Source organism: Oncorhynchus tshawytscha, linkage group LG18, assembly GCF_018296145.1.
Source record: "Oncorhynchus tshawytscha isolate Ot180627B linkage group LG18, Otsh_v2.0, whole genome shotgun sequence".
Classification (NCBI taxonomy): domain Eukaryota; kingdom Metazoa; phylum Chordata; class Actinopteri; order Salmoniformes; family Salmonidae; genus Oncorhynchus; species Oncorhynchus tshawytscha.
The window spans coordinates 19,073,789-19,088,150 of NC_056446.1; the positions used below are offsets into that span (position 1 = coordinate 19,073,789).

General features: G+C 50.0%; 1 protein-coding gene across 3 annotated transcripts in view; it reads left to right on the forward strand.

Moving 5' to 3' along the window:
* LOC112246309 (mitochondrial peptide methionine sulfoxide reductase-like) overlaps positions 1-14,362 on the forward strand; it is a 109,244-nt gene that overhangs the window by 43,797 nt on the left and 51,085 nt on the right. For all 3 annotated transcript variants that reach the window (XM_042300788.1, XM_042300787.1, XM_042300789.1), the window contains 2 exons: positions 6,109-6,177; positions 8,372-8,491. In XM_042300788.1, coding sequence (XP_042156722.1) covers positions 6,109-6,177; positions 8,372-8,491 — 189 coding nt within the window. The remainder of the gene's footprint in view (positions 1-6,108; positions 6,178-8,371; positions 8,492-14,362) is intronic.

Genomic DNA, 14,362 nt, shown 5'->3' on the forward strand with positions numbered 1-14,362 from the left:
TGTGTGTGTGTGTGTGTGTGTGTGTGTATGTGTGTGTGTGTGTGTGTATGTGTGTGTGTGTGTGTGTGTGTGTGTGTGTTTGTGGGTGTGTGTGTGTGTGTGTGAACTATGTGTGCCTGTGATGGCGACTGCCCTTCACAGTGGCTTCATGTGTAGCAGGGATGGAGGGGGGCACGTGTCCTGGGGGCAGGGTGACAGGGAGCAGTTTGGTACATGGTGGGGGAGAAAGGGGGCCGCTGATGGAGGCTAGGGGGTGGGGCAGTCAGGGAGGCTCACATACACACACACACACACACACACACACACACACACACACACACACACACACTGAGCAGAGCGTAGCGCAGCAAAGTGCGGTAGAGGCGAGTCATTAATATTCTGTCTGGACTCATTGTCTTTCCATGCTGACATTTACATTTAGATTGTTTATTTTACAGCGGGAGGTGCTAATGAACATGCTTCTGTTCTGTTGTTCCCCAATGGCTGTGATTACCCCCACCATACTAAGATAATGAGACGAGGAGCTGGGGCTGGGACTGGAGCTGGGGCTGGAGCTGGGACTGGAGCTGGGACTGGAGCTGGGGCTGGGACTGGAGCTGGGGCTGGGACTGGAGCTGGGACTGGAGCTGGGACTGGAGCTGGGGCTGGGGCTGGGACTGGAGCTGGGGCTGGGACTGGAGCTGGGACTGGAGCTGGGACTGGGACTAGAGCTTGGGCTGGGACTGGAGCTGGGGCTGGGGCTGGGACTAGAGCTGGGGCTGGGACTAGAGCTTGGGCTGGGACTAGAGCTGGGACTAGGACTAGAGCTGGGACTGGAGCTGGGGCTGGGACTGGAGCTGGGACTGGAGCTGGGACTGGAGCTGGGGCTGGGACTGGAGCTGGGGCTGGGGCTGGGACTGGGACTAGAGCTGGGGCTGGGACTAGAGCTTGGGCTGGGACTAGAGCTGGGATTAGGACTAGAGCTGGGACTAGGACTAGAGCTTGGGCTGGGACTAGAGCTGGGACTAGGACTAGAGCTGGGACTAGGGCTGGGGTGGGACTAGGGCTAGAGCTGGGACTAGAGCTGGGGCTGGGGTGGGACTAGGGCTAGAGCTGGGACTAGAGCTGGGGCTGAGGTGGGACTAGGGCTAGAGCTGGGACTAGAGCTGGGGCTGGGGTGGGACTAGGGCTAGAGCTGGGATTAGAGCTGGGGCTGGGACTAGAGCTTTGGCTGGGGTGGGGCTAGAGCTGGGGCTGGGGTGGGACTAGGGCTAGAGCTGGGGGCGGGACTAGGGCTAGAGTTGGGGGTGGGACTAGGGCTAGAGCTGGGGGCGGGACTAGGGCTAGAGCTGGGGGCGGGACTAGGGCTAGAGCTAGGGATGGGACTAGGGCTAGAGCTGGGGTGGGACTAGAGCTAGAGCTGGGGGCGGGACTAGGGGTAGAGCTGGGGATGGGGCTAGAGCTGGGGGCGGGACTAGGGCTAGAGCTGGGGATGGGACTAGGGCTAGAGCTGGGGTGGGACTAGGGCTAGAGCTGGGGCTTGTGTATGGCGCTGCATGGGATTGAGACTAGGCTGGGGTATTGGGGCTATGGCTGGGGTTGGGGTATAAGGGCTGGGGTATAGGGGGTATATGGACTGGGGCTGGGGTATGGGGCGGGGGTACTGGGGCTGGGGTATAGGGGCGGGGGACTGGGGCTATAGGGACTGGGGCTGGGGTATAGGGGCTGGGGTATAGGGACTGGGGGGGTATAGGGGCTGGGGTATAGGGACTGGGGCTGGGGTATAGGGGCTGGGGTATAGGGACTGGGGCTGGGGTATAGGGGTTAGGGGTTGGGGTATAGGGACTGGGGCTGGGGTATAGGGGCTGGGGTATAGGGACTGGGGCTGGGGTTTCGGAACTGGGGCTGGGGTATCAAATCAAGTTTTATTTGTCACATGCTCCGAATACAACAGGTGTAGACCTTACAGTGAAATGCTTACTTACAAGCCCTTAACCAACAATGCAGTTTTAAGAACCCCCCCCCCTCAAAAAAGTAAGAGATAACAAATAATTAAAGAGTAGCAGTAAATAACAATAGCAGGGCTATATGCAGGGGATACCGACTCAGAGTCAATGTGTCAATGTGCGGGGGGCACCGGTGTCGAGGTAATTATGTACATGTAGGTAGAGTTATTAAAGTGGCTATACATAGATAATAACAGAGATTAGCAGCAGCGTAGGGGGGAAGGGTGGGGGTGTGGTTGGGAGGGCAATGCACTCTACCTACATGTACATGTAGCCATTTGATTAGCTGTTCAGGAGTCTCATGGCTTGGGGGTAGAAGCTGTTTAGAAGCCTCTTGGACATAGACTTGGCGCTCTGGTACCGCTTTCCGTGCAGTAGCAGAGAAAACAGTCTGTGACTAGGGTGGCTGGAGTCTTTGAACATTTTAGGGCCTTCCACTGACACCCCAGTGATGTACTGGGCCGTACGCACTACCCTCTGTAGTGCCTTGTGGTTGTAGGCCGAGCAGTTGCCATACCAGGCAGTGATGCAACCCGTCAGGATGCTCTCGATGGTGCAGCTGTAAAACCTTTTGAGGATGTGATAGGGGCTGGGGTATAGGGTCCGGGGCTGGGGTATAGGGACTGGGGATAGGGTATAGGGACTGGGAATGGGGTATAGGGGCTGGGGATGGGGTATAGGGGCTGGGGTATAGGAACTGGGGCTGGGGTATAGGGGCTGGGGATGGGGTATCGGGGATGGGGTATAGGAACTGGGGCTGGGGTATAGTGGCCGGGGATGGGGTATAGGGACTGGGGCTGGGGTATACGGGCTGGGGTTGTGGAATAAGAACTGGGGTATGGGGACTTGGGCTGGGGTATACGGGCTGGGGTATAGGGACTGGGGTATACGGGCTGGGGTTGGGGTATAGGGACCGGGCTGGGGTATAGGGGCTGGGGTATAGGGACCGGTGCTGGGGTATAGGGGCTGGGGCTGGGGTATAGGGGCTGGGGTATAGGGACTGGGACTGGGGTATAAGAACTGGGGTATGGGGACTTGGGCTGGGGTATGGGGACTTGGGCTGGGGTATACGGGCTGGGGTATAGGGACTGGGGTTGGGGTATAGGGACCGGGCTGGGGTATAGGGGCCGGTGCTGGTAATAGGGGCTGGGGCTGGGGTATAGGGCTGGAATATAGGGACTGGGGCTGGGGTATAGGGGCTGGGGTATAGGGGCTGGGGTATAGGAGCTGGGGTATAGGGAGAGGGATATACAGGCTGGGGTATAGGGACCGGGCTGGGGTATAGGGGCTGGGGTATAGGGACCGGTGCTGGGGTATAGGGGCTGGGGTATAGGGACTGGGGCTGGGGTATAGGGGCTGGTGCTGGGGTATAAGGACTGGGGCTGGGGTATAGCGACCGGGGCTGGAGTATAGGAGCTGGGGTATAGGGGCTGGGGTATAGGGGCTTGGGTATATGGACTTGAGCTGGGGTATAGGGGCTGGGGTTTAGGGGCTGGGGTATAGGGACCGGACTGGGACATAGGGGCTGGGGTATAGGGACCGGGCTGGGGTATAGGGACCGGTGCTGGGGTATAGGGGATGGGGTATAGGGACTGGGTCTGGGGTATAGGGGCTGGTAATAGGGGCTGGGGTATAGGGACTGCGGCTGGGGTATATGGCCTGGGGCTGGGATATAGTGGCTGGGGCTGGAGTATAGGGGCTGGGGTATAGCGACTGGGGCAGGGGTATAGGGGCTGCGGTATAGGAGCAGCCCCTATATAGGATTCTGGGCTGGCTGGTGAGCAGTGTGGATGTAAAAGTGATTTAATGATGTCTGTTCTAATGCATTCTCCTCACTCCACTCTCCCAGATTAAATGAGTCGGGCCCAGCTAGGCTCCACGCTAGCCTGTCTGTTCACAGCACTGCCGAAGCACTCTCCCACATTCCAAAGTGGAGGGGGTTTATTGAAGCTGGCCAGGAGTCAGAGCCTCTCAGTTGGTCTTCTGCCACTCAGGCCAACCCGACAGAGTTTTTACACAAACACAGACGGAGGGTTGAACGTCTTTTTCGTCTAACTAACCTTGCCAACTTTTTTTGTATGAATACAAATGTGGACGGTTCTGGAAATGACATCCTCTGAATCGACTGTATAGTCACAGACACAGAGGTGTGTTTAAACTCACAACCCAGCGCCACAGCCCACATCACAACATGTTTTACATCACAGGAGAAGAAAAGGAAACTCTGTGTTTGAGGTTATGAAAATGTCCCCTCCCTCTGCAGCAGGGAGTTATAGAGAGGCCATGCGGTTGATATTATCATGGAGCCACGTAGTGCAGAGGACAGGAGCACATATACATGCACCAGCTTGGTCCTTTCAAGTAGATTTGGCCTGTCCTGGTCTAACAACCTCTAGCTCTTTTCCCTAGCTCCTAATCTCTTCTATGTAGGTCTTGGTGTACGCAAAATTATGACTGTGACTGATGAAGGATTGATGGACGGACTGACAGAGAGACTGACTGACAGAGAGACTGACTGACAGAGAGACTGACTGACAGAGAGATTGACTGATAGAGAAACAGAGTGACAGAGAGACTGACTGACAGAGTGCCAGAGAGACAGAGAGACTGACTGACTGACAGAGAGACTGACTGACAGAGAGACAGAGTGACAGAGAGACTGACTGACTGACAGAGAGACTGACTGACAGAGAGACAGAGGGACAGAGAGACAGAGTGACAGAGAGACTGACAGAGAGACAGAGAGACAGAGTGACAGAGAGACTAACTGACAGAGAGACTGACCGACAGGGAGACAGAGTGACAGAGAGACTGACCGACAGGGAGACAGTGACAGAGAGACTGACTGACAGAGAGACTGACTGACAGAGTGCCAGAGAGACAGAGAGACTGACTGACAGAGACTGACTGACAGAGAGACAGAGTGACAGATACTGACTGACAGAGAGACTGACTGACAGAGAGACAGAGTGACAGAGAGACTGACTGTCAGAGAGACTGACTGACAGAGAGACTGACTGACTGACAGAGAGACTGACTGACAGACAGAGTGACAGAGAGACTGACTGACAGAGTGACAGAGATCGAGTCTGACTGGGAGAGAGACTGACTGACTGAGAGACTGACTGACAGAGAGACAGAGTGCCAGAGAGACAAGAGTGACAGAGAGACTAACTGACAGAGAGACTGACTGACAGAGAGACAGAGTGACAGAGAGACTGACTAACAGAGAGACTGACCGACAGGGAGACAGAGTGACAGAGAGACTGACTGACTGACAGAGAGACTGACTGACAGAGAGACAGAGTGACAGAGAGACAGGCAGACAGAGAGACAGACAGACATAGAGACTGACTGACAGAGAGACATACAGACAGTTGGGGAGTCTATGATGGGCGTATGGATATGGTGCTGCAGTAGAATGCCTGGCGCTCGAACTCCAGCTGGCTGTATCGGCACGCCTAGCTGCCATGGCAACGCACCCATGCGTGAGCACACAGCACAGGAAGGGCTTGGCTAGCTCCAGATGTTGGGCTCACTCCCCCACATTTATCCTAATCCACACACTGCCCTCCACAACATCAGGCCATCTGCAGTTCACACACACACACACACACACACACACACACACACACACACACACACACACACACACACACACACACACACACACACACACACACACACACACACACACACACACACACGCAAACACACATTAGCTCAGCCAGGTGGCTCCGAGGGCCCAATGGGCTTCTTCCACCTCTGGCTTTGTCAGTTGATTGAAGAGATCGCAGCTGCTATAAAATCATGCATGAGATGAATGGGAATGTTTAAATGGGTCAGTGTATGTGCGCATGTTGCAAAAACCCCCAGGTGAATTTTCACTTTCTCTCTTTGTTTGCGATGGCAACGTTAGCTACGGTAATGCCTCTGCAGTCCTTACACACCAGACACACCAAAGTATCTCACAATGGCCAGTCATTGTGTGTATTGCATCAGTGTTGTGGAGACTGTAGGTGGATGGTGGTGTGTTTGCGCCTGTGTGTGTGTGGTGTGGGATGGACTGTCTGTGTGTTTGACTAACAGAGACCCTCTCCATTGTTCCCTGTGTGTCCTACAGCCAAGCACGATGTCAACGGCAACAGGACCGTACCACCATTCCCCGAGGGACTGCAGATGGCTATGTTTGGTAGGTGATCCAAATGAGGAGAGGGAGGAGGACGTTGGGGGCCGGGGGAGAGGAGAGGGGAAACAGGGGATAGGGGGACAGAGGGGAGGGTGGCAATAAGACAGTGTAGTATAATTAGTTCCCCCTCCCCTGATACTCTGTTCGGTTCAGAAAAAGACATTCAAAAACAAAATGAAAGGAGAGAGAGAGGACAGGGTAGGAGGAGGGGGTGTAGAGATTAATTGCAAGGGGTGATTAGGATCTCTTTAATAAAATGCATTAGTTCAGCTCCTCTTTTCTCCATTCGGGGAGTCAAACTGCGTAATCCATCACGACAGACAGCAGAGAAATCAGCCTCTTTATCTCCCGGGCCTGTGTACAAATAAGCATGTTTTAAAGCAGCCTTACATGCACTTGTGACCCGCAGAGCATTTCAAATCACAAAGCCTCCCGTGGACTACCTTAGAAGTTGCCAGTTACCCTTGACTCTACAAAAGCCTGTCTTCTACCCCCCCTTACCGCTGTGCCAGTGATTGGCTACGTTCAGAACTACCTTGTGTTAATACTCCAACATTCGCTCCCAAACACAAAGGTGTGTATGCGTGAGCGTGTGTGTGTGTGTGTAGGAGCCGTGTAGGAGCCTCTTCAGTCTCAATCACCTCACACACACAAAAAACCTCTCACACACACACACACACATCGAGGCAAACTGCCTGAGCCCCACTCAACTCTTCAGTACTGCGTGGTGTGAAAACGGAGTTCAACAGTCATTTGGTTTCTCAGATAAATCACTCCACCCAATCGGGGGAATGAATGGCTGTGGATAACCGTTTTTAAGCCGTACCCTAATATATTTTTACTGTTTTATTTGGTGGGGGAGTATTACTTGGTGCTAAATGTTTACAGCGGGTATTAGTTTTATATCAGTTGTTTTTACAGGCCCAGGAACACTATGGTTTGATTAGACACTAAATCCAAAGCTGGGACACAGGTCCAGACCTTAATGGAGGGGATTGAGAGCAGACACGAGGTGGATGTGTTCCCTGCTGACAGACTATACACCTCAGTGTCGTGGGAGGGTTTTAATGGGTTGTATCAGTGTGTGTGGGCTGTTGTATTCATTTCACACCTAAGAGAGGTATCGAGACCAGAGCAACATCGGCCAATAAACAAGGTGCATGAGAGCCCAGTCAGCCAGGGTATGACATAATACATGTGTACTAGAGGTCGACCGATTATGATTGTTCAACGCCGATACCGATTATTGGGGGACCAAAAAAGCCGATACCGATTAATTGGCCGATTTAAAAAATATATATTTGTAATAATGACAATTACAACAATATTGAATGAACACTTATTTTAACTTAATATAATACATCAATAATATGAATTTAGCCTCAAATAAATAATGAAACATGTTCAATTTGGTTTAAATAATGCAAAAACAAAGTGTTGGAAAAGAAAGTAAAAGTGCAATATGTGCCATGTAAGAAAGCTAACGTTTAAGTTCCTTGCTCAGAACATGAGAACATATGAAAGCTGGTGGTTCCTTTTAACATGAGTCTTCAATATTCCCAGGTAAGAAGTTTTACGTTGTAGTTATTATAGGAAATATAGGACTAATCCCAGAGCTGACAAGGTAAAAATCTGTCGTTCTGCCCCTGAACAGGCAGTTAACCCACTGTTCCTAGGCCGTCATTGAAAATAAGAATGTGTTCTTAACTGACTTGCCTAGTTAGTGTAAGAGCTGTTTGAAAGGACTGCCTGAAATTACAGTCTGTTTTGGTGGGATGGAGTTTTGGCCTGCCTGGTGTGATCACCAGGCCGTAAATGAGTTAATATACCAATAGGAAAGAGAGTTCCAGCTAGTTTTCAGTTTTCCCCTCCCCACTCAGACCACTCCCAGACAGTCCTTATTTTTCGGCCATTAATTAATTGAAAACAAATCACAGTAAGGTATTTTATATTTACCCAGAAATGATTTGATATTGACATAAAAACAGCTGCATTGGACCTTTTAAGGGATGGTCTGTTTCTGACTGAGATGTGTTGTCTTAAAGGGATGGTCTGTTTCTGACTGAGATGTGTTGTCTTAAAGGGATGGTCTGTTTCTGACTGAGATGTGTTGTCTTAAAGGGATGGTCTGTTTCTGACTGAGATGTGTTGTCTTAAAGGGATGGGCTGTTTCTGACTGAGATGTGTTGTCTTAAAGGGATGGGCTGTTTCTGGGGCGCAGAGAGAAAGTTCTGGAAGCAGAAGGGAGTCTACTCCACCCAGGTGGGCTATGCTGGAGGCCTCACCCCCAACCCCACCTACGAAGAGACCTGCACAGGTAACACTGAACAGTGACCCCACACCCCACTCAACAGTGACCCCCACACCCCACTCAACAGTGACCCCACACCCCACTCAACAGTGACCCCACACCCCACTCAACAGTGACCCCACACCCCACTCAACAGTGACCCCACACCCTACTCAACAGTGACCCCACACCCCATTCAACAGTGACCCCCACACCCCACTCAACAGTGACCCCACACCCCACTCAACAGTGACCCCCACACCCTATTCAACAATGACCCCACACCCTACTCAACAATGACCCCACACCCTACTCAACAGTGACCCCACACCCTACTCAACAATGACCCCACACCCTACTCAACAGTGACCCCACACCCTACTCAACAGTGACCCCACACCATACTCAACAGTGACCCCACACCCTACTCAACAGTGACCCCACACCCTACTCAACAGTGACCCCCACACCCCACTCAACAGTGACCCCACACCCCACTCAACAGTGACCCCCACACCCTACTCAACAGTGACCCCACGCCCTACTCAACAGTGACCCCCACACCCCACTCAACAGTGACCCCACACCCCACGCAACAGTGACCCCACACCCTACTCAACAGTGACCCCCACACCCTACTCAACAGTGACCCCACACCCTACTCAACAGTGACCCCACACCCTACTCAACAGTGACCCCACACCCTACTCAACAGTGACCCCACACCCTACTCAACGGTGACCCCACACCCTACTCAACAGTGACCCCACACCCTACTCAACAGTGACCCCACACCCTACTCAACAGTGACCCCCACACCCTACTCAACAGTGACCCCACACCCTACTCAACAGTGACCCCACACCCTACTTAACAGTGCCCCTGACTCATTGTCCAAGTGCTTGTAGAACATTAGCGTGCTCAGAATAATTCAGTGTTAGAATTGAGTGTTTAATTGAATCTTGATCTCCCTCATGAACTGCCCTCACAGCCTGTCTGTAACACACTAACCAGTCTGTCTGTAACACACTAACCAGCCTGTCTGTAACACACTAACCAGCCTGTCTGTAACACACTAACCAGCCTGTCTGTAACACACTAACCAGCCTGTCTGTAACACACTAACCAGCCTGTCTGTAACACACTAACCAGCCTCATGATGTGACGAATCACGTTTGATTTGATCATCTCCTGATGTTAATGACTTGTACATGTCTATATGAAGGGCCTTTCTACCAGGTACTACTGCACTGTACTCAGTAGCAGAGGTATCTGGGGTCTAGGTTGTCAGGCTGTTTTCTCCCAGCCTGCCCCTGGAAACCAAATGGAATCCCTTAGGTCCTGTTATAGTGAGACAGGGAGAAGTGACCGCTTTCTAGCAGTACGTGTGTGTGTGTGCGCGCGCTGACCTGTACGTGTGTGTGTGTGCGCGCGCTGACCTGTACGTGTGTGTGTGTGCGCGCGCTGACCTGTACGTGTGTGTGTGTGCGTGCACAAGTGTGTGTTTACGTTTTTAATGATCCGACAGTTAAGGAATGTGTAAGGCCATTATGTGATAGACAGACGGATCTCTCTCCATGATACTGTCTAAGTGTGTGTGCTGTCCAGAGAGAAGGAAGTTCACCATTAGATGTGCATCACGAGTTCTATGGTTCTGTGATGGGCCTCCTCACTCTCCTGTTAGTAACAAAACAGCAACAGTAGGTGCCATTCTGAGCAGTCTGCTTTCTGTGAAAAGTGGACAATCAGAAATGAGATTCTAAATCAGCGGTGGAAGAAAGTCTCCGTGATTCAGACGGTGAAATTGTTCACTACAGTTTTCCTTTCATTCCAATAATGGGAGTTGGGTGTGTTTTGAACATTCAGGGCGCTATACAAATACTGCCAGCTGTCTCTGTGTTATTTCTAGATGCACCCACTGCCTCTCCGACCTGCTTTTGAGGGATTTAGGATTTAGGAAATTAGATTTTGCTCTCAGTGTGAATGTACATAGTTTTCCGGGTATAAGAAGTAACAGAACAAACCCTGCCGGGTGTTCCTCTGAGGACTGAGGGCATTTTTTAAACTCTGGCCCCTCTTGTCCTGCTCTGACCTTCACAGACCGGGCCCTCCGCAGTGTGTGTGTGTGTGTTCGTATGTGTGCACTTGTGTATGTGTTTGTGTGTGCGCATGTGTGTGGAATCTGCAAAATACCCTCTCTCTCCTATCTCTCCCGTCTGTGGTTCAGTACAATAACAGTTTGTGTAGGGCTGTTATGAGCATGGAAGTCACTAGTCTTTGATCTGGATATTGACTTTTGTTCCAGTGGAAAACAACTTTGTAAAGACTTTCATCAGGGGAAATTTGTTTGATGACTTTTCCCAGAGTGCCGTTCTCTCAGGATGGATCTTGAACTGAAATCAGAGCTTAGAGTTTAGAGGCGTTAAACATCTACTGCTGTAGGATCTGAGAGAGAGAGAATATGTGTGTATGTGTGTGTGACTGTGTGTGTATGTGTGTGTGTGTGTGTGTGTGTGTGTGTGTGACTGTGTGTATGTGCGTGCATGCATGCGTGTGTGTGTGTGTGTGACTGTGTGTGACTGTGTGTGTATGTGCGTGCATGCATGCGTGTGTGTGTGTGTGTGTGTGTGTGTGTGACTGTGTGTGACTGTGTGTGTATGTGCGTGCATGCATGCGTGTGTGTGTGTGTGACTGTGTGTGTATGTGCGTGCATGCATGCGTGTGTGTGTGTGACTGTGTGTGACTGTGTGTGTATGTGCGTGCATGCATGCGTGTGTGTGTGTGTGTATGTGCGTGCATGCATGTGTGTGTATGTGTGTGCGTGCATGCATGTGTGTGTATGTGTGTGCGTGCATGCGTGTGTGTTTCATTTTATTGATGTTTTGTTATCATTTAGTTTCTGTTTTGGTAGTAGTGGCAGTGCTCTGTAGAATGCAGAGCACTGAGGCAGGGAGCTTTCCATCTGGTGGTGCTGAAACCTTGCCTCAGCTCACTGCTACTCACTGCTACTGACTGTTACAGACTGTTACTGACTGCTACTGACTGTTACTGACTGCTACTGACTGTTACAGATTGCTACTGACTGCTACTGACTGTTACAGACTGTTACTGACTGCTACTGACTGTTACAGACTGTTACTGACTGCTACTGACTGTTACTGACTGCTACTGACTGCTACTGACTGTTACTGACTGTTACAGACTGCTACTGACTGTTACAGATTGCTACTGACTGCTACTGACTGTTACAGACTGTTACTGACTGCTACTGACTGCTACTGACTGTTACTGACTGCTACTGACTGTTACAGATTGCTACTGACTGCTACTGACTGTTACAGACTGTTACTGACTGCTACTGACTGTTACAGACTGTTACTGACTGCTACTGACTGTTACTGACTGTTACTGACTGCTACTGACTGTTACAGATTGCTACTGACTGTTACAGACTGTTACTGACTGCTACTGACTGCTACTGACTGTTACTGACTGCTACTGACTGCTACTGACTGCTACTGACTGTTACAGACTGTTACTGACTGCTACTGACTGCTACTGACTGTTACAGACTGTTACTGACTGCTACTGACTGCTACTGACTGTTACTGACTGTTACTGACTGCTACTGACTGTTACAGATTGCTACTGACTGTTACTGACTGTTACTGACTGCTACTGACTGCTACTGACTGTTACTGACTGCTACTGACTGTTACAGATTGCTACTGACTGCTACTGACTGTTACAGACTGTTACTGACTGCTACTGACTGCTACTGACTGTTACTGACTGTTACTGACTGCTACTGACTGTTACTGACTGCTACTGACTGTTACAGACTGTTACTGACTGTTACTGACTGCTACAGACTGCTACTGACTGCTACTCACTGTTACTGACTGTTACAGACTGCTACTGACTGCTACTCACTGTTACTGACTGTTACAGACTGCTACTGACTGCTACTCACTGTTACTGACTGTTACTGACTGCTACTGACTGTTACTGACTGTTACAGACTGTTATAGACTGCTACTGACTGCTACTCACTGTTACTGACTGTTACAGACTGCTACTGACTGTTACTGACTGCTACTGACTGTTACTGACTGCTACTGACTGCTACTGACTGTTACTGACTGCTACTGACTGTTACTGACTGCTACTGACTGCTACTGACTGTTACAGATTGCTACTGACTGTTACTGACTGCTACTGACTGCTACTGACTGTTACAGACTGTTACTGACTGCTACTGACTGCTACTGACTGTTACAGACTGTTACTGACTGCTACTGACTGTTACTGACTGTTACTGACTGCTACTGACTGTTACAGATTGCTACTGACTGTTACTGACTGTTACTGACTGCTACTGACTGCTACTGACTGTTACTGACTGTTACTGACTGCTACTGACTGTTACAGATTGCTACTGACTGCTACTGACTGTTACAGACTGTTACTGACTGCTACTGACTGCTACTGACTGTTACTGACTGTTACTGACTGCTACTGACTGTTACTGACTGTTACAGACTGCTACTGACTGCTACTCACTGTTACTGACTGTTACAGACTGCTACTGACTGTTACTGACTGCTACTGACTGTTACTGACTGCTACTGACTGCTACTGACTGTTACTGACTGCTACTGACTGCTACTGACTGTTACTGACTGCTACTGACTGCTACTGACTGTTACAGATTGCTACTGACTGTTACTGACTGCTACTGACTGCTACTGACTGTTACAGACTGTTACTGACTGCTACTGACTGCTACTGACTGTTACAGACTGTTACTGACTGCTACTGACTGTTACTGACTGCTACTGACTGTTACAGATTGCTACTGACTGTTACTGACTGTTACTGACTGCTACTGACTGCTACTGACTGTTACTGACTGTTACTGACTGCTACTGACTGTTACAGATTGCTACTGACTGTTACTGGCTGTTACTGACTGTTACTGACTGCTACTGACTGCTACTGACTGTTACTGACTGCTACTGACTGTTACAGACTGTTACTGACTGCTACTGACTGTTACAGACTGTTACTGACTGTTACTGATTGCTGTTACTGACTGTTACTGACTGTTACAGACTGTTACTGACTGCTACTGACTGTTACTGACTGTTACTGACTGTTACAGATTGCTACTGACTGCTACTGACTGCTACAGACTGTTACAGACTGCTACTGACTGCTACTGACTGTTACAGACTGTTACTGACTGCTACTGACTGCTACTGACTGTTACAGATTGCTACTGACTGCTACTGACTGTTACAGACTGTTACTGACTGCTACTGACTGTTACAGACTGTTACTGACTGCTACTGACTGTTACAGACTGTTACTGACTGCTACTGACTGTTACTGACTGTTACTGACTGCTACTGACTGTTACAGATTGCTACTGACTGTTACAGACTGTTACTGACTGCTACTGACTGCTACTGACTGTTACAGATTGCTACTGACTGTTACTGACTGTTACTGACTGCTGCTGGGGCTGTGAGGTAAGGTTTTCTCAAATGAATATACACTGGCACAATAGCAATAGCTCATCCAACAGCCCTGAATTTATTATTAGAAATATTGTCTTTGAAACTATATAACTTTTAGACCCACACATTATCTTGTCCTCTCTTCTCTGTGATCCGAACCTTAACAGCCTGCTGCGACAGACAGCCGGTGTTAGCACAGTATCTCCTCTCAGATAGTCAAACCTGAGCAGCCCCCTCTTCCTAACTATTCAGTCTGACAGAATCCATAGTCAATATGAATCTACACACTCAGGCATATAGTAAGTGGATGTAGAATGCATACGTTACACTGCACAGATGACTTGACTGAAAGGAGAGAGAGAGAGGGAGAGGGAGG